This window comes from Myxocyprinus asiaticus, chromosome 36 (genome assembly GCF_019703515.2).
Source record: "Myxocyprinus asiaticus isolate MX2 ecotype Aquarium Trade chromosome 36, UBuf_Myxa_2, whole genome shotgun sequence".
NCBI lineage: Eukaryota > Metazoa > Chordata > Actinopteri > Cypriniformes > Catostomidae > Myxocyprinus > Myxocyprinus asiaticus.
In genome coordinates, this window is record NC_059379.1 from 25,254,756 (window position 1) to 25,273,576 (window position 18,821).

The window sequence follows — 18,821 nt, forward strand, 5'->3', positions numbered from 1 at the left end:
TCCTGTTCTTCATTGCTGTTCATCCTGTTCAACTCAATCTCCCCTCAGGGATCAATATCTACCCATTTCAGAATGCATTCCAGTTGAGTCTTATCACTATCTTTTACACTTATTTAGCACAATATCATCGTCAATTCATAAAGGCAGATGTAAATGTGTAAAAGGTGCACTCATAGTTTTGAGCTGGCTCGTCCCATTAGTACCAGTGGTTTTGGGCTCTATACTGACACCTATGCACAAAGTTTGTTTACTAATTGCTGCCGCTTCATACTAGGGATATGCGAGACTATCGACTAGATGACTAATGTAATTACCAACCCGACCTCATGAAAAGTCTACATAATTTACGAGTTGGTTATTTCGTATGGTCTCGCACAATGTCGTTCGCATAAACTCATACGACTTTATCGCGTGCAAATTGTGTAATGCAGAAGCATGAGTTCTGCACACAAGGCGTTAAGGACATACGATTAATGTTATGCCCTTACCCAAACCCCTTATCTAAACTTAACCAATCAGTAGAGTGTGTAAACATGATAGGAAGCTGATGTGTGTGACAGAAGCAAGTAACTGTTCCAGATTAGATGGAAACGATGTCCAGCAATGTCATTGGCTGTAGTGAAAGTCGTAGGAATTCAAACGAGTGCAGTCTCACAATATCATACAAATTAGACAAATTTAGAAAAGTCGTTCGAAACCTGACGATTTCACTGTGAGAGTGTGTTGGAATTACTTGTGGGTACATTTTTTCCCCATTAAACTATTCAACATTTTTACACATTTAACTTTGGCTTTATATTTTTACAGAGGCTGCGCTTAAATTACTGTCATATTATTGTTACACATTTTAAAAATAATTAATAATACAAATAAAATATCATTTAAAAAAAGGGGATATATGGAGCAAATACAAAGTTTCATTTCACCTCAGGCTGTGCATGCTTCTTCCCTCTCTCACTTGCGGCATGCAGGAAAATGTCCTCTCACTAGATAAGAAAACTCAGCAAAGTAATTATGAAATCACTTCGGTGGTGGTGCAGGAAGTAGATTTTCTAAATGTTGGCATGAAAGTCCCTATGGATGTTTTCACATTTGAGTCTTCTTTAAATCTGCGCATGTTTGTAAGTTATTTTCCCTCTGAGCAGTCTTTTTCAAGCACAGAATAATCGGCTCAGGTGAGTCAGGTCCCGTCTTTCACGAGACCGTTTTGATGTGTTAATTATGCTCATCCAAAAAATATATGTTTTTGAGTAAGTAGCCTAGAAAATTACTGTTTTAGGCTAAGAATGCCGTCATTTTAATCTGCTGATTAAGAAGGCTATTTTCAATGAGTTGCTGGCTGCTTAACAGATTAAACTATCTTTTATTCTGTGTACACGTCAAATTTAGAATACATTAGGTTTATTGTAGGCAACATCACAGGCCTATTTTCTTCAATCCAATAGTAATTTTTTTTTTTTTTTACATCGTAACTGTTATTGGTTAACATTCTTTACCGAACAGTCATTAGAACAATAGTTAATGCACAACTGCACGTCGTAAAACATGCACAACTTCTCTGTGTCAAGTAAAGTTTAATGTAGTTTGAAACTTAGAAAAAAATGTCTTAAGATCTCTGCATTCAGATTTGCGTTCCATCAAGCTGTGAGACTCATCTTGTGCTGTCTGCTGTGGGTAAGTGTGGTTTGTTCCCTGCACAGCTGCGCGTTGCCTAAACAGCTGGAGTTTTGCTTACTGCCCCCTGGAGAAAACAGGTGGAACTTGAACTGCTCCAATGGTAGGAATATTTGTTATTACTTTCCGGGGACATGATTAATTGCGGTAAAAAAAACAAAAAAAAAAAACACACTGAATTAATGCGTTAAAACAACAGCCCTTTATTATTGTCATTATTAGTGGTAGTAACTCGATCAATTGCATGATATAGGATGTCATGTGATGTCAACATGGCAGCGCCCTTGAGGGGGCAACCCGCTCCATGTAAAATAATACAGCTTTGATTGAGTTACTGATATGAGTCTTCATCTAATGTGTGTACATCAGTCAACATATTTCTAAAAAGTGCTATTCATGTCTCTGAGTAAAACTGATTGCACTTTTAACCATACGGTGACAACAATTGTTTAAGTAACACATGTTTAAAGGACCTTTGTATGGGTCATTCTGTCCTGTATTGTTGATTTTATATGTCTGAACACCGTTAAAAGAGGAAGGGGAACGTTAGTGGTCTTTTTGGTCTGTGAGAAAGCCTGTGTTAGGTGCAAGCTCCAAAAACTGGATTAATCATTAAACAGCTGCAAAGAGGAATTAAGTGGGAAATAGCCTAAAATCATTCACAACACATTTATTTAATTGCCCATTTGTTTCGTATAATAGCACTGAGTTGCAAAGCACACACCCACGGCTCTTACTGAAGCTTTGCTAGGAAGGCCCAGTGGGACCTCACAAAAAAAGATATCACACTATACATAGACAGCAACATAAATGTGCACACACTCACGCATGACTCAAACAAAGGGATCAGCCATAGCATTTGAGCATTGAAACTATTTTTTACTGTTTATATGAGTTTACTAGTGGCTCTGATTTCAAAGAATTCCCTTATCCACAATTATTAAATTCCATAACCCTTAAATCATTCTTCTTTGCCACCGTTGCTCTGTGAAATAGTAAAAGCATTCTTCATGTTCGCTTTTCCTGAATTGCATTTGTTTTTGCAGATGTTAAACGGTTTGCTCTACTCATGCTCTAGAGTTGAGTTGCATCTAGTTACATTGTTAAGGGCTGAATACAAAAGGAAATTGCACATTAAACAGAGGAGGAGCATCTCATCTACTCTCTTAAAAAACTGCCATACAGATCAGATTTAAAATAAATTAAATAACTTTAAAAAAAAATGCAAAATAAAAATAAACAACTGAATTTGGAAAGAAAGAAACTCCACATTTTAACCAGAACGTAAAGGGACTGTTTCATCAGAGACTTTTGGTGTTTCAGTTGAATTAAGCAACTCACTCACTCACTCACTCACACACAATACACGTATCACAAAACATCTCTGACATTTCCACATCTTTTTAAACAAACACTGAAATCCAGCTCTAGATGGCATAGTTACGAGAACAAAATATGAATATGTAACTTTGTAGCAACATGTTATAGTGAGATTCATCAATGAGAAATGTAACACATTTCAGATGAGACACTGAAGGCTACTCACGTACTTTTTCATAATTTCGCTGACGCTGAATCGAGACAAGTGCAACAGGGCTATCCGATGAGCAGAATACCTCTCTGCCGACAGCAGAGATCCGGAGTGTTTTACCAATGTCTGTTCCAGGTCATAAACAACGCATGAATGATGAAATCATAGACAAATACAAAAGCACCTGAAACCTCACAGCAGTCTTTGTGTTTAGGGCTGAGTCAACGGGAGAGAGTGAGCTCTGTCTATCGGGATCACCGCATGTCCCTCCGAGCAGAAGCGGTGGGAAACTAAAACACAATTTCACACTGCTCCTGGAGAATTCGTATAACACACACGGACTAGCACACTGTGCGAAGGAAAGCTGCAGATGCGAATACGAGAGCGCGTTTACCAACCTTGTTTGAAAGTTCAAATCCCGCCCCTGTTCACGCCAGCCCGCGTGCTGTATCTTTTCCGTGTTGGCCAGTGCGTTATACAGAACACACTATGTTTGAAATTGTATGCGTATGAATATGTGTTCCACACAGTTTGAATGTTGAATAATATGTAATATTTCTCATGGTACCAAAAAATTATTCAAATAACAGATACACCAAAATGATTTGTGACTGAGTACCTACAAGAGAGCGAAAGTGTGTTTTAAAATTACATAGAGAGACACTGAACAATATGAATAATTGCTCTGTAAGTTTTAAATCGTTGTATTTGATGACGCTGACTGTTGTTGTATCCATAGTGTTAAATGTCTTGCACGGTATCGCTGTTATGACGCCACCTGGTGTTACCATGTGACCATTGCACAGAACATTACTGTTCACTTCAAATCGTGATTCCATTTCATTTACGACATTCGTTTATATGACGCAATAATGGTAATGTATATTCTAACTGCTTAAATGTTTGGACTGTGAACTGAAGCCCAGAATAATCCAGAAACCACGAACAGCTAGCATGGAGCGAAGAGCTGATTATTTGGCTTTCCCAGCAATTGTTGGGACGTATAACAAGTACAGCAGTTCGAGAAAAATGTGGGATGACCGCTATCACAATTCCCATTTGGATAGATTGGAGACAGGTTAAAAGAGCAGTGCTGGAAACTGAATATTTCACTAATGAAATTACAATAACTGTACACTTGAAGTTAAGCATAACAGTGCAGTCTACACCTACAATAAGCTATCGAATCTTACCAATATAGTTTTTATATTAACCTTCTTTTTATTGCACTTCACAGTAAAACCAGTTGTGGACAACAAGCCGCCAAGAACATATCTCCACTGTCATGTTAACATGAAAAAAATTCAGGTGACCTTTATTTAGATACTCTTTGTTCAGGCTTTGGTTGCTCGAGACTGGACTCGGATGAAGGAATTGATGGTCTCTCTCGAGTACATTCATAAATAGATAGTAGCAACCCTGATATTGACACTTGTTTTTCTTGTGAAGGTTCAAATAAGCTTAAAATATTGATGTCATTGCTTAGTGTTGAGTTTACAGTTGTAATTCAGATTCAAAGTGTATTGTCACTAAGGGTATTTTCTTAAATTAAGGGATTTCTTAGTCTTGACTCGGACTGGACTAAAGTGGACTCGAACCCAACAGTACTTTCTTTAGTAATGCTTTGATTGGCAAAGGTGAGATCAACTGAGACAATGTCTGTTTCTATATTTTAGATGGAGCAGGAGCGGCAGATGGACATAGAGAGAGACAACAGGCTGCTGGCTTCAAGAATTGCAATGCCCAGAAACGTTTGGAGAACCTCAAAGCACTACCAGCCCAAACCAAGGTGTGTGCACGTTCATGTTTTTATATAAAGACCCACGATTTGTATGTGTACAGAGTGTTTTTAATTTTTTTCTTTGATGTGAATTTGTCTGATCAGTATGAATGCATATATTCGCAATCGGGAGCTGGTGAGGATCTCTCTGGAGAATCAAGCAATTCTCATGAAGATCAACATGAGCAAGCCTGTCTATGATCACAAAAAGTATCAGAAAGATTTTGAGGTATGTCTGAGAAACTGAGGTGCTTTATATTTTTTATGCCCCCCCTTCTTGAGCTTCTTGAAATTAGTACCAGGCGGCTAGAAAAATGTAAACGGCTAAATATCATATCATACTTGACGCATCATATCTGACACTCCAGAAACGACTTTATTGCTATTAACTTTGTACTAACACTTTGTACCCAACTAAAAATTCTCCTCTTGCTTTTGTTTTACTTGACTGGGTATAGATTACACAAGAATACATGTCCCGACTTTAAAAGTATCCTCCAAATACTGGGGAAATTAAAAGGGCAAGTATTACTATTACTTCATTAGTGTTATGTATGTTTAAATCACACAGTCACATGCAAAGATATGAGATTTGTTTTGAATGAGAAGAACTGAGTAAATCTGTTACTAATGACATCTGCTTTGTCTCTTCTTTTATCACCAGGTGTAACTCCCAGCACTGGTTCGCTAACTGAATCAAAATATTAAAAGAATAAACCAATCTGCAGACAAATTCCGTATTTATTTAATTATTAGCTGAGAGAATGTGTGTTATATGAGCAAATGATTTTGAGCAAATGTGAACATGCAGACTCTCCTCTGAGTATTTATGTGGCACAAAAAAGCCATTACTTCAGCACAATGCCCACCTGAAATATGGAATAACATCAGTTTTTAGCAATTTCATTGCTTTCTTTTCCATTCTGCCATCAAAACCTGTATGTTTAAACTATAATATACTGTTTGATCACCTTGTCTGAGGCAATGACAGGGCATCTCCAGTTGTAGAGGTAATAATGCTTGCATACATCTCCCATTCTGAACTTAAGTGGCTCAAAAAAAGCTTTATTATCCATTATATCCAGCGCAGAGAACACATCAAACCCCACCTGAACAGATTGAGAGCAAGAAAAAGAGACAGAGAGAGACAAACACACAATATATTTAAAAGAAGGATTAATAAGATACAAGTCAGGGTAATTTAGATGTGACAGATGGGCAGTAGACAGAGCCGGCCCTGCCTAATAAGCGACATATGCAACTGCATAGGGCCCCCACTGCCACCAGGGGCCCCCTACCACTGGTTCAGTATAGCCATGTAATTATTTGCAATAAGTGAAAATAGCACTGGGCACACAGACCAGCTATTTGCATGCCAATAGTCCGATGGAACCTGTCAGAACTATTACAAATATTGCATATGCTTTGAAGAAAAGACATGGAGAGATAAGTACGTTAATTTGATATTCCTTAGCTTAAGATCTGATGTGGCGACATTAGTAAGACAGCTGGTTAGTTGTGTCGGGGTTCTGGTTCGAGTCCACCTTTTACCAATTTCAGTATTTCCCCTTATCGATCTATGTAAGCAAAGACTTGCAGTACACACCATTGGAAAGTTACTTATTTTAATTAAAAATGGACACAAAATGTAAAAAAAAAAGTGTCTAAGGGGACTGTGATAAACGTGGCATTTCCTTTGTGATCACTAAAGGTTAGGCAGTGCGGGGGGGCGGGGGGAGATGGGCTTTCCTGGGCTGAAACGTGTGGTTGGCGTCTTTTTCTAGCAGCTCAGCACCTAACAGGCCAGCGGAACAAGGGTCAGTAACACGTTTCCTGGACCTGAAGAAACTGCTCTCTCAAAAGTCGCTCTCGGCATTTGAAGACAACAGTGACGAGGTACCATTATGTGACACATCAGGTGCGTTTCTTCCAGCTGCCAGCGATGTAGTTAAGTCTGTCACAATAACCTACTTATTAGATTATATACTGTTTTATTATACACTAGGGTGAAAATACAATATGCCACTATTTACAGCAAGTGTTCTGTACCTTACCTTAATTTGGAAATGTAATTCTTTCTTATCCATTTATACAGAATTTCAATAAATATATTTATTAATTTGTGCATGTGATGTGTGTTTGGTAAATTTAAAAAAATTGTGTTCTTTCTTTTTTTGTACTTCTGAAGTTGTTATACTTGTTCTGATAAACTACAGTTGATAATCTTGCCTTTTTAAGCGTTACACTTTTAAATAAACAGACTTGTTTATTTGCACAATTTAAAGGTGTACTTGAAGGTAGGGGGACCCCATTTTGAAAATCTGTTTAGGGCCCCCAAAATGCTAGGGCCGGCCCTGGCAGTAGATGTCAGCAAATGAGCAGTGTTGGTTAGATTGCTTCTGAAATGTAGCCTGGTTCTGATTACAAATTGAATGAAAATTGTAATCAGAAATGTCATATTTTAGATTACACTTTTTAGGTAATCTAACCTGATAATTGTTCTGATAGACTGATAATTACTTCTGGATTATTTATGATCCAACTCCTATTTAATCTAACTCTTATTTATTTTGTGTCACATAATGTGCTTACAGGGCTGGGTAGATTACTTCAGAATTGCAGTCCAATACTGATTACAGATTACATGAGTAAAATTGCAATCAGTAATGTAATCTCTTGGATTATATTTTTTAGTTAATCTAATCGTACTATTTTTGGATTACCTCTGGTTACCTCTTGTTTATTTGATGTCACATGCATTTGACATTTTCTAGATTTTTACATAATTTTGCTTACATGCATTTAAGAAAATGAATGAATCAAAATATGAGAATTTATATGATTTTTTGGTGTTTTACTCACTATTTTTGGCAAAGTTGGCAGAAAGAGATGGTGTGAATTGTTTTTATTTATAAGAGGATTAGTGAAGTGGGCCTGGGGAGCTCAGCAAGTAAAGACGCTGACTACCACACCTGGAGTCGCAAGTTCGAATCCAGGGCGTGCTGAGTGACTCCATTCAGGCTTCCTAAGCAACCAACTGGCCCGGTTGCTAGGGTAGGTAGAGTCAAGTTGGGTTAACTTCCTCGTGGTCGCTATAATGTGAGTTAACCTCCTTGTCGCTCTCGGTGGGGTGAGTTGTGCGTGGATGCCACTGAGAATAGCGTGAGCCTCCACACGCTAGGTCTCTGCGGTAACGCGCTCAACAAGTCACGTGATAAAATGTGCGGACTGACCATCTCAGACGCGGAGGCAACTGAGATTCGTCCTCCGCCACCCAGATTGAGGCAAGTCATTACGCTACCACGAGGACCTAGAGCGCATTGGGAATTGGGCATGCCAAATTGGGGAGAAAAAAAAGAAGAGGATTAGTGAAGGTGGCAAGATAAGATGTTAAACATTTTATTTCACAGATATACATCAGCAGTGTTTAGTAACTTGCATAATTATTCATCATGAGAAGGCATAGACCAAAGTATATCAGCATTTATTCTGATGTAGGATGAAAAATGTAAAAGATTAAAAAAAAAGAATAATTGGGGGGATCAATTAATCATTACAATTTACTGTCATTGCCTGATTATTATATATAATCTTGTAATCCATAAAAAGTAACTTATCTAATAGTGAGTATTTTTAAATGTAATTTAATCTAATTGCAAGTACTTGTTTTGTTGTAATCTGATTACGTATTCCATTACTACCCAGCCCTGTGTACTTATAATTTCATGATTTTAGGAATATTTAGCCATTAACTTGGTGGAATATTGAGTGTTTTTGGTACTAATTAACTCCTTTAATTAAATATTATTACTATTAAATATTAACTATTTGACAGTCGGAAAACAAAGGTGCTTAAAGGGTCACGAAAACCTAACACTGATATGTTTCCCAAGATGGAAGATATTGATTCATTATTTTAAAATAGTATTGCAAAAACAGTGTATTGCATTTTGATACATGGAAATGAAAGGATGAGCTCTTTCTAGTGACATAATTGGACACATGACTAGATGATACATAGAATGATCTATATATATATATATATATATATATATCATCCTCTTATGCTATTCTTCTCACCACAATTGTACAGAACGGTTATCCGAGTTACCATAGACTTTGTCAGTTCGAACCAGTCTGGCCATTCTCTGTTGACCTCTCTCATCAACAAGGCATTTCCATCCACAGAACTGCCGCTCGCTGGCACCAACTGGTCCCTCTACCCGTCTGGCACCAACTATCATCCATGCGATTATCTAATCAGCCAATCGTGTGGCAGCAGTACAGTGCATTTAATCATGCAGATACGGCTCAGGAGCTTTAGTTAATGTTCACATCAACCATCAGAATTGGGAAATAATGTGACCTCAGTGATTTGGACCGTGGTGTGATTGTTGGTGCCAGACGGGCTGGTTTGAGTATTTCTGTAACTGCTGATCTCCTGGGATTTTCACACACAACAGCCTGTAGAGTTTACTCCGAATGGTGCCAAACACAAAAACATCCAGTGAGCAGCAGTTCTGTGGACGGAAATGCCTTGTTGATGAGAGAGGTCAACAGAGAATGTCCAGACTGGTTCGAATTGACAAAGTCTACGGTAACTCAGATAACCGCCTGTAAAATTGTGGTGAGAAGAATATCATCTCGGAATGCCATTCTGAGATGTGGGTTGGCGCTGTTTTGGCGGCACAAGGGGGACCTTCACAATATTAGGCCGGTGATTTTAATGTTGTGGCTGACTACCGGTCAAAAGTTTTGAAACACTTGACTGAAATGTTTCTCATGATCTTAAAAATCTTTTGATCTGAAGTGTATGCTTAAATGTTTGAAATTAGTTTTGTAGACAAAAATATAATTGTGCCACCATATTAATTTATTTTATTATAAATCTAAAATTGATGACTTGGACCAAATAATAAAGAAAAGCAGCCAATAAGTGCCTAACATATAGATGGGAACTCCTTCAATACTGTTTAAAAAGTATCCCAGGGTGATACCTCAAGAAGTTGGTTGAGAAAATGTTAAGAGTACATGTCTGCAAATTCTAGACAAAGGGTGAGTACTTTGAAGATGCTAAAATATAACAGAGTTTTGATTTATTTTGGATTTTGTTTAGTGACAACTTAATTCCCATAGTTCCATTTATGTTATTCCATAGTTTTAATGTTTTTACTATTATTTTAAAATGTGAAAAAAAATTATAATAAAGAATGAGTAAGTGTTTCAAAACTTTTGACTGGTAGTATATATATATATATATATATATATATACATATATATATATACAGTGGTGTGAAAAAGTGTTTACCCCCTTCCTGATTTCATATTTTTTTGCATGTTTGTCACACTTAAATGATTCAGATCATCAAACAAGTTTAAATATTAGTCAAAGATAACACAAAATGCAGTTTTTAAATGAAGGTTGTTATTATTAAGGGAAAACAAAATCCAAACCTACATGGCCCTGTGTGAAAAAGTGATTGCCCCCTAAACCTAATAACTGGTTGGGCCACCCTTAGCAGCAACAACTGCAATCAAGCGTTTGCGATAACTTGCAATGAGTCTTTTACAGCGCTGTGGAGGAATTTTGGCCCACTCATCTTTGCAGAATTGTTGTAATTCAGCCATATTGGAGGGTTTTTGAGCATGAACTGCCTTTTTAAGGTCATGCCACAGCATCTCAATAGGATTCAGGTCAGGACTTTGACTAGGCCACTCCAAAGTCTTCATTTTGTTTTTCTTCAGCCATTCAGAGGTGGACTTGCTGTTGTGTTTTGGATCATTGTCCTGCTGCAGAACCCAAGTTCGCTTCAGCTTGAGGTCACGAACAGATGGCCGGACATTCTCCTTCAGGATTTTTTGGTAGACAGCAGAATTCATGGTTCCATTTATCACAGCAAGTCTTCCAGGTCCTGAAGCAGCAAAACAGCCCCAGACCATCACACTACCACCACCATATTTTACTGTTGGTATGATGTTCTTTTTCTGAAATGCGGTGTTACTTTTACGCCAGATGTAATGGGACACACACCTTCCAAAATGTTCAACTTTTGTCTCGTCAGTCCACAGGAGTATTTTCCCAAAAGTCTTGGGGATCATCAAGATGTTTTCTGGCAAAAATGAGACGAGCCTTAATGTTCTTTTTGCTCAGCAGTGGTTTTCGTCTTGGAACTCTGCCATGCAGGCCATTTTTGCCCAGTCTCTTTCTTATGGTGGAGTCATGAACACTGACCTTAACTGAGGCAAGTGAGGCCTGCAGTTCTTTGGATGTTGTTGTGGGGTCTTTTGTGACCTCTTGGATGAGTCGTCGCTGCGCTCTTGGGGTAATTTTGGTTGGCCAGCCACTCCTGGGAAGGTTCACCACTGTTCCATGTTTTCGCCATTTGTGGATAATGGCTCTCACTGTGGTTCTCTGGAGTCCCAAAGCTTTAGAAATGGCTTTATAACCTTTTCCAGACTGATAGATCTCAATTACTTTCTTTCTCATTTGTTCCTGAATTTCTTTGGATCTCGGCATGCTTTTGAAGCTCTTTTGGTCTACTTCACTTTGTCAGGCAGGTCCTATTTAAGTGATTTCTTGATTGAGAACAGGTGTGGCAGTAATCAGGCCTGGGTGTGGCTAGAGAAATTGAACTCAGGTGTGATAAACCACAGTTAAGTTATGTTTTAACAGGTGGGGAAAACACTTTTTCACACAGGGCCATGTAGGTTTGGATTTTGTTTTCCCTTAAGAATAACAACCTTCATTTAAAAACTGCATTTTGTGTTTACTTGTGTTATCTTTGACTAATATTTAAACTTGTTTGATGATCTGAAACATTTAAGTGTGACAAACATGCAAAAAAATAAGAAATCAGGAAGGGGGCAAACACTTTTTCACACCACTGTGTATATATATATATATATATATATATATATATATATATATATATATATATATATAAAATCACGTAATCCATAAAAAGTAACTGTAATCTGATGTATATTTTAAACTGTGATGTAGCCTAATTACAAGTACTTGCCTTTTGTAATCTGATTACGGTATGTAATCCACAATATATGTAGTCTATTACTACCCAACACTGCATATGAGGCACAGTCCAGCATTGGAGTACTACAGTCAGCCGTATTATTTTGATACACAATGTCCTTTGACTTACTGCTTTACAGATGATAAGGATGTCCTCCGTTAACTGCAGCAGTGGGGTGGCTGTGCTGACGCAGAAGAGAACACAGGCTGCTTTCAGGCTCTTGTGCACAGGGTGGTTTAGAACCGTCGAGGGAAGTGTGTAGAAACTAACCATGTCAGTAACAGTACCATCCTTGCTCTGCTACAGACATATAGGAAGCATTATTGATAGATATGTAAACGAGATATCGAAATGATACAGATGCGTCCTCTCCAGCAAAGTTTAAACATCCCATCTACACTACCTGTTTTTTTTTTTTGTTTTGTTTTTTCACTTTTAGAAAATGTCTATGCCGTGTAGTGGCCCACATTTCACAATGTCACAATTAAAACTGAATGAATCTCTTTGCATTCAACTAGCAAAATATCAAACCAAGTGGCATTTATTTTTAAGAAATATATTACAGCACACTTTTCAAGTACATTAAAAGTAATTCCATCTATAGTTCTTATGTAGGGTTGCAGGAGGTGCTGGAGCCTATCCATCTACCTTGGGCCAAATGCAGGGAAACACCCTGATCAGGTTATTAAAAGTAATTGAAAATTATCAAATATTTTGTTATCTAATGCAATGAAATGTATCCATTTTTAAGTGTTCAATGCAAGTGAATGGTGGCCAGAACCTTGAAGCTCAAAAAAGCACATAAAAGCAGCATAAAAGTAATCCATAAGACTCCAGTGGTTATATCCATGTCTTCAGAAGCTATATGGTAGGTGTGGGTGAGAAACAGATCAATATTTAAGTCCGTTTTTACAATATATTTTCAATTTCACTTCCACATTCTTCTCTTTTTTTTTTTTTTTTTTTGACAATTCGCATTCTTTGTGCATATCTCCACATACTGGGAAGGGTGGACAATTTCTAGTAAAAAAAAAAAAAAAGGACTTACGTAAATATTGATCTGTTTCATAACAACACCTATAATATCACTTCAAAAAACATTGATTTAACCAATGGAGTCGTATAGATTAATTTTATGTTGCTGTCATGTGCTTTTTGGAACTTCAAAGTTCTGGCCACCATTCAATGAATGGGCCAACAGAGGGAAGATATTCTTCTGAAAGCTTTGTTTGTGTTCTGCAGAAGAAAGAAAGTCATATACATCTGGGATGGAATGAGGGTAAGTAAATGATGAGAGAATTTTCATTTTTGTGTGAACTACCCCTTTAAGTGTCCAGAAGTATCCAGCTACTTTATGGGACAATTGTACTTATAGTTCCATTAACACTTAGTGACAGTGGTCCAATCAGATAAAGACAGACAGATCGGAAGGGGTTTAATAATTTTATCCATCAATTTGGCTTGCTGGATTGTGTGATCTCATCATACTGACCTCCACCGCAAATGTGTCAATTACACCATCTTGTGGCAAAAGCCAGTGCTGGACGTCCTCCTGGGTCAGAAGAGGAGAGAGATGAAATGTCTGTAGATGTTCTCTCAGAAGACCATGAACTATGGGCACATCCTGCACAGTCATGGAGCGAAGACCTATGATTTTTGTTGTCTGTTGTTATAAAGAGAATAGGAGAGAGATGACATAAGTAGCAGTAAAAAAGCCTTAAACTAGCTCTCTATGAGAATGTGTCATTCTACATTTGGCCCATGGGAGGGCGCTCTGACCTCAGGAAGCCTGTTTAGCTTGAGGGCCCGATGCAGGGTCATGTTACCAGTGAGAGATGAGAAATTCAGCTCAATCAGCTTGCGTGGGTTCAGAGATCTTTGCCAGTACCTTGAAACAGCCATAGAGACAAATAGGGCATTTAATTTGAATGAAACACTCGTAGGTAGATTGACTGATTACGGACTGACATATAGAAAGATAGATGTGGGGTTTGGCAGAGTGAGACAGATTGCCTTATATGTTCCATCATACCTACAGTTTGCAATAGGTTTTGGGAACAATGCACTGGCACTGTAGACTGCTTGAAATACACCCTGTTGGTGGACGCGTCTGGTGATCTCCTTGATCAGGACTGGTGCCATTCTCTTCAAGCGTAGTTTTTTGTGCACACACATGAAGTTCACCTCCACCATCCTTATCGCTCTGTGGAAAACTTGAATTTCTAATTTGCATCATCCAAAAATGCATTTAAATAATTGTAACCAACTGAAAAATATTATGCACTCACATGTCAAATAGTTTAATTGTTGCAGGAATGGCACTTATGAATCCCACTAGTTTTTGACTGGCGTTTACCCGGATTCCACAATACCATTTTGATTGCCAACCAGGGGGGCACAGAGCCCTGCAATAAGTGTATGAAAGATAAAGAGGAATGATAGGGGTCAAATGTATGATTGATTGTCCCATAATTGGTTCACACTGAATTATGTGGCTGTGTCAATTATTAGAGCTGCACTCTGTTCTCTTTTGGCTAAACACACCAGAGCAAGAACTGTGGAGAGTAGTGCAAACGAAGTGTGTTGTCATCTTCCTCTGTATAATTTTCATTCAGCAATTCACACAGTTCACTCAGCTACACATGCATAGAAGAGACATATAAGGAGAAAGTTAGAGAGTTGAAGATAAAGATAAGACAGTCTTTTACTACATACACCTTGAAACCTTGAATTGTCAGTTTGAGTGAGGCATCATCAAATGAAAATGTCATCATTTACTCCCCCAAATGTTGTTCCAATCCCATATGACTTTCTTTTCTTTTCTTTTTTTTTTTTCATGCAACACAAAAGAAGATGTAAGGTAGATGGACAGCCTCAGTCACCATTTACTTTTATTGGATCTTGGTGACTCTCATTGACTGGTGACCGCAACAGAACAATAGGTCTAACATCTCCTTTTATGTTCTGCATAAGAAGTATGGTTTGGAAAAACATGAGGGTCAGTAAATGATGACTATATCCTCTCTTTAATAAGTCCTCCCACTCACCTGCTCCTGGTTGTACAGGTCGAGCGTGTCCCAGATGAAGCCCTTTGGAAGCGAGTATGGCTCCTCTCGAACACTGGGCCTCTCCGATTCTATGGGCCCTTGTGATGTCACTTCCTCATCTTAAAAAGATCGAATGTTGTTTGTAAAGACAGTCCTGAGCCATGTGAACATTGTAATTTGAATGTTCCTCTAAAAAAGCTGATACTGGACCACTGGCATAGTGTAGCAACCACTATAATGGGGGGAGAAATTTCTATGTTGGCACCAGAGTCAGAAATGAACTTTTATTTATTTATTTTTATTAATTGTCAATATTTGCCCCCTGGAATTGATTTTCAGGGGCATTTTTACCTTTAGATGATTTTTTTTTCTAACCATACTGTATGTAGAACAAAGTATGTTGTCCATTCATGTCAAATATATTACATTTTTAATCTGAACAATCAGCCCTTTTACCCATGAAATACAAAAGCAGATGTAAATGCACAAGTTATTATAACACAATAAAATCACTGCAAGAACATACAGAATATTACCCCCATATTATATAATATACAGTATATACGTATTATATCAGGGGCATTTTTGTCCCTTTCTGTACCGTTTTAGCCTTTACCCCTCATTCATTTCTGACTGTAGTTGGCACCTTTGGGAAACTGTTGTATTAAAGTCCCCAGTTTTCTTCTGTTGACATATTTCTTACTGAAACATGAAGTTAGGGCAAGACATGGCAGACTTCTTGTGCCTTTTAAAAAATATCCAATTCAGTTTACAAAGCCAGAAACACACCCTTTTCACCATGATGCTTTTTCGTGCCAGAGCTGGTGTGCAGCCGGTGAAACTGAGAAGTGATCTTAATACCGGGTCTGACTACTTTTCCACTGACTTTAGAACCAAACGATGATCTAACTGACCAAGTTACTCATGCAGCCCACAAACACAGGGTAGCTCAGTGAGTAAAGATGCTGACTACCACCCCTGGAGTCACGAGTTCGAATCCAGGGCATGCTGAGTGACTCCAGCCAGGTCTCCTAAGCAATCAAATTGGCCGGTTGCTAGGGAGGGTAGAGTCATGTTGGATTAACCTCCTCGTGGTCGCTATAATGCGGTTCGCTCTTGGTGGGGTGCGTAGATGCCATAGAGAATAGCGTGAGCCTCCACACATGCTATGTCTCTGCGGTAACACGCTCAACAAGCCACGTGATAAGATGCGCAGATTTATGGTCTCAGATGCGGAGGCAACTGAGATTCATCCTCCACCACTCAGATTGAGGGGAGTCACTACGCCACCATGAGGACTTTGGAAATTGGGCATTCCAAATTGGGGAGAAAAGGGGAGAAAAAGATCACAATCTATTAATGTTTTGAATCATAATACACTAAACATAAAGAATACAGAACACTCCCTGAAAGCACATGTACATCACCCAGACATCTATTTGATGTGTGTGTTTTCATCTGGAAGATGTATTTTTTAGGTTCTGTGCTTATCTGCAATACGTCAGTAAGATGTTTGATAACACTTTACAATAAGGTTCCATTTGTTAACATGAGTTAACAACATTAGTTAGAACTAACAATGAACAATACTTCTTAGTTAATGTTAATTAAAACATATACTAATACATTTGTAAACATTAATGTACTATGAACTAACATGAACTAACAATGAACAATTGTATTTTTATTAACTAATGTTAGGCTAACAAATGGAACCTTATTGTAAAGTGTTACCAGATGTTTCCTCTCAGATGTCAAAAAGATATTCAGCAAATATTTATTATGTTAATTAGATGTTAATTAGAATGCAATGATTTCCAGATTAAATGCTCTTAAACAGACATCTCGGAAATGTATGTATGCTATCTGGGCTTACTTGTGCTGTACATCCCAAGATACCTGCATTAAGAATATGAATAAACTCCAGCCACTTTCCTCCCGCATTCAGTTCAGAAGTCATCATCCCCATGCCCTATTCCTTTCAAGGACAATTACCCTCCACTGTGAGAGCTTCAGAAGGCTGAAAGGCAATAATGGCCCTGCGAAGGTATCATCAGTAGCGGTTAGGACACAGACGGATGTGCTAAACAGATGTAGGGGGATACATGTAGTGCGTTCTTGTTCTAGAAAGCATTTGTTTGGGCAAAGTTTCTTAGCAACGTTTTGGCATCATCTTTTTACCCGGAAGAGAGACATTGCTGATTTTAAATGCGTATATTTGCTGAAAGCACATTTTTTTCGACCTTAAGAAGTAAATTATCATATAGATGACCTTAAAGGTAATAGACATGGGCTAAAAGTAACAAAACATTACATTTAATTTCATGGGGTCTTTAAATGTACAGTCAAGAGTCAAGATCTCAACTCTCTGAATCAACATTCACAGTTTACTTTGTTTCTGGTAGCGCACTATGCGGCATACCTATCTTAGGGACTGGCTGGGTATCCCAAAAGCGGTATATGTATCTACGGGCCTCCTGAAGGTTCCTCGGAGGCCCCTGGCCCAGAGAAAAGAGGTGCAGGGCTTTCTGAATCTCCTGTTGCTTCTCCTCTGGAAGAGAGTCCAGCTGGGAATAGAGGAGATCAGAAGACAGACATGCTCAGCTGATAGGAAACTGATTCAGTGGCAATTTTATGCAGCTAACGTTTTATCTTACATAACATTGTATATTGATATGTATAAAGTAATGGGACACCAAAGCATACAGTCTTCCTTACCATTTCAACAGGGTCCCGTGGCCCCTCTTTGGCCCATGTTTGGCCTTTATTTTTCTTTGCTTTCTTCTTCTTGCCTTCAGCGGCCCTGTCTTCCTCTAAGCTCTTTTCACTGTATGAAAGCAATGCAACATAACAAATTCAACAAAAACACAGATGAACAAAACGGACAAAGTGAGAATGAATAAATGGATCACTTACAGGCTTTTCTGCTCAGCCATATAATAAGTGTTTTCTGGCATTGGAGCAGCCAGTGGTGCAACTCTTCAGCTTTGTAATTGGTGGTGTAGGAGCTTATCTTAATGTGCAGTGAGGGCAGGAGGGAGATACCAAACCGCCCTCCACACCCTTACACACTGATCCTTTATCTCTGCATACCAAAATTCAGAATTTAAGAATTGGCTCCCTTTTTTATGTTTGATAATAAAGTTAAATAGGCCAAGTGGTTTATATATATATAGTGTGTTACGATATGGCCTAAACAAATCCCTACAACACTTCCTTCATTTTGTTTCAAACCCACTTGACTGAATTTCTTCTGCGGAACACAAAAAGAGATCATAGGCAGAATATTAGCCTCAGTTACATTCATAATAAGAACAATGCAATGAAAGTGAATGGTGACTGAGGCTGTCATTTTGCTTAAAATCTCCTTTTGTTTTCTAGGAAAGAAATTCAGCAGGTTTGAAACAAAATGATGTTGAGTAGTTGGTGACAGAATTTTTCTTTTGGGGTGAACTATCCTTTAAATACAGACAAGAAACCATTCCAACCACTTGGGGGCAGTGCTTCCATCACAACATAAGTGAGTTAACCCACACAGAAAAAAAACAACAACAACAAACAATTAGTTGGCTCAACAACCATAAATCACGTTCTCAGAAACGTACATAATTATAAAAAATGTTGCTTCACTTAATTTGCATTAATGTGTACAACACAAAATATCAATGAGAAGGTGAACTTAGAATGATACATAAAGAAATAATTCTGTGTTCCATGAACTTCTTAAGCTTAAAAATACATGAAAGTCAGTTTGTAAG

At 38.1% G+C, this 18,821-nt stretch overlaps 3 protein-coding genes across 13 annotated transcripts in view; 1 reads left to right on the forward strand and 2 right to left on the reverse strand.

Annotated features, from left to right (window-relative positions):
• Positions 1–3,621, reverse strand: part of LOC127426797 (supervillin-like) — an 89,238-nt gene extending 85,617 nt beyond the window's left edge. For 6 of the 7 annotated variants that reach the window (XM_051673836.1, XM_051673829.1, XM_051673830.1 and 3 more), the window contains exon 1: positions 3,225–3,621. The gene's annotated coding sequence lies outside the window, so the exon portion shown is untranslated. Of the gene's footprint in view, positions 1–3,220 lie in introns of all 7 variants that reach the window. The other variant, XM_051673835.1, reaches the window with a different exon arrangement.
• Positions 1,015–5,485, forward strand: LOC127426802 (sperm axonemal maintenance protein CFAP97D1-like). 2 transcript variants are annotated; one of them, XM_051673846.1, is made up of 5 exons: positions 1,015–1,175; positions 4,443–4,513; positions 4,882–4,994; positions 5,091–5,214; positions 5,444–5,485. In XM_051673846.1, exons 2-5 carry the CDS (start codon positions 4,499–4,501, stop codon positions 5,471–5,473), a joined length of 282 nt encoding a protein of 93 aa, XP_051529806.1. In that variant the 5' UTR covers positions 1,015–1,175; positions 4,443–4,498; the 3' UTR covers positions 5,474–5,485. The 2 variants fall into 2 exon arrangements, with proteins under 2 accessions (XP_051529806.1, XP_051529805.1); XM_051673845.1 differs by lacking the exon at positions 1,015–1,175 and having other exon boundaries at positions 4,136–4,513.
• LOC127426801 (glycylpeptide N-tetradecanoyltransferase 1-like) lies at positions 5,424–18,117 on the reverse strand. Of its 4 annotated transcripts, none has more exons than XM_051673840.1 (12): positions 17,980–18,117; positions 17,782–17,890; positions 17,486–17,630; positions 15,064–15,182; positions 14,561–14,652; positions 14,305–14,421; positions 14,049–14,219; positions 13,796–13,904; positions 13,509–13,679; positions 12,146–12,316; positions 5,957–6,094; positions 5,430–5,854 (listed from the first exon to the last, which is right to left on the reverse strand). In XM_051673840.1, exons 1-12 carry the CDS (start codon positions 18,018–18,020, stop codon positions 5,834–5,836), a joined length of 1,404 nt encoding a protein of 467 aa, XP_051529800.1. In that variant the 5' UTR covers positions 18,021–18,117; the 3' UTR covers positions 5,430–5,833. The 4 variants fall into 4 exon arrangements, with proteins under 4 accessions (XP_051529804.1, XP_051529803.1, XP_051529800.1 ...); XM_051673842.1 differs by having other exon boundaries at positions 5,432–5,854; positions 12,146–12,313; XM_051673844.1 differs by lacking the exons at positions 17,782–17,890; positions 17,980–18,117 and adding an exon at positions 16,963–17,102 and having other exon boundaries at positions 5,424–5,854; positions 17,486–17,615.
• Between the last annotated feature and the right edge of the window lie 704 nt (positions 18,118–18,821).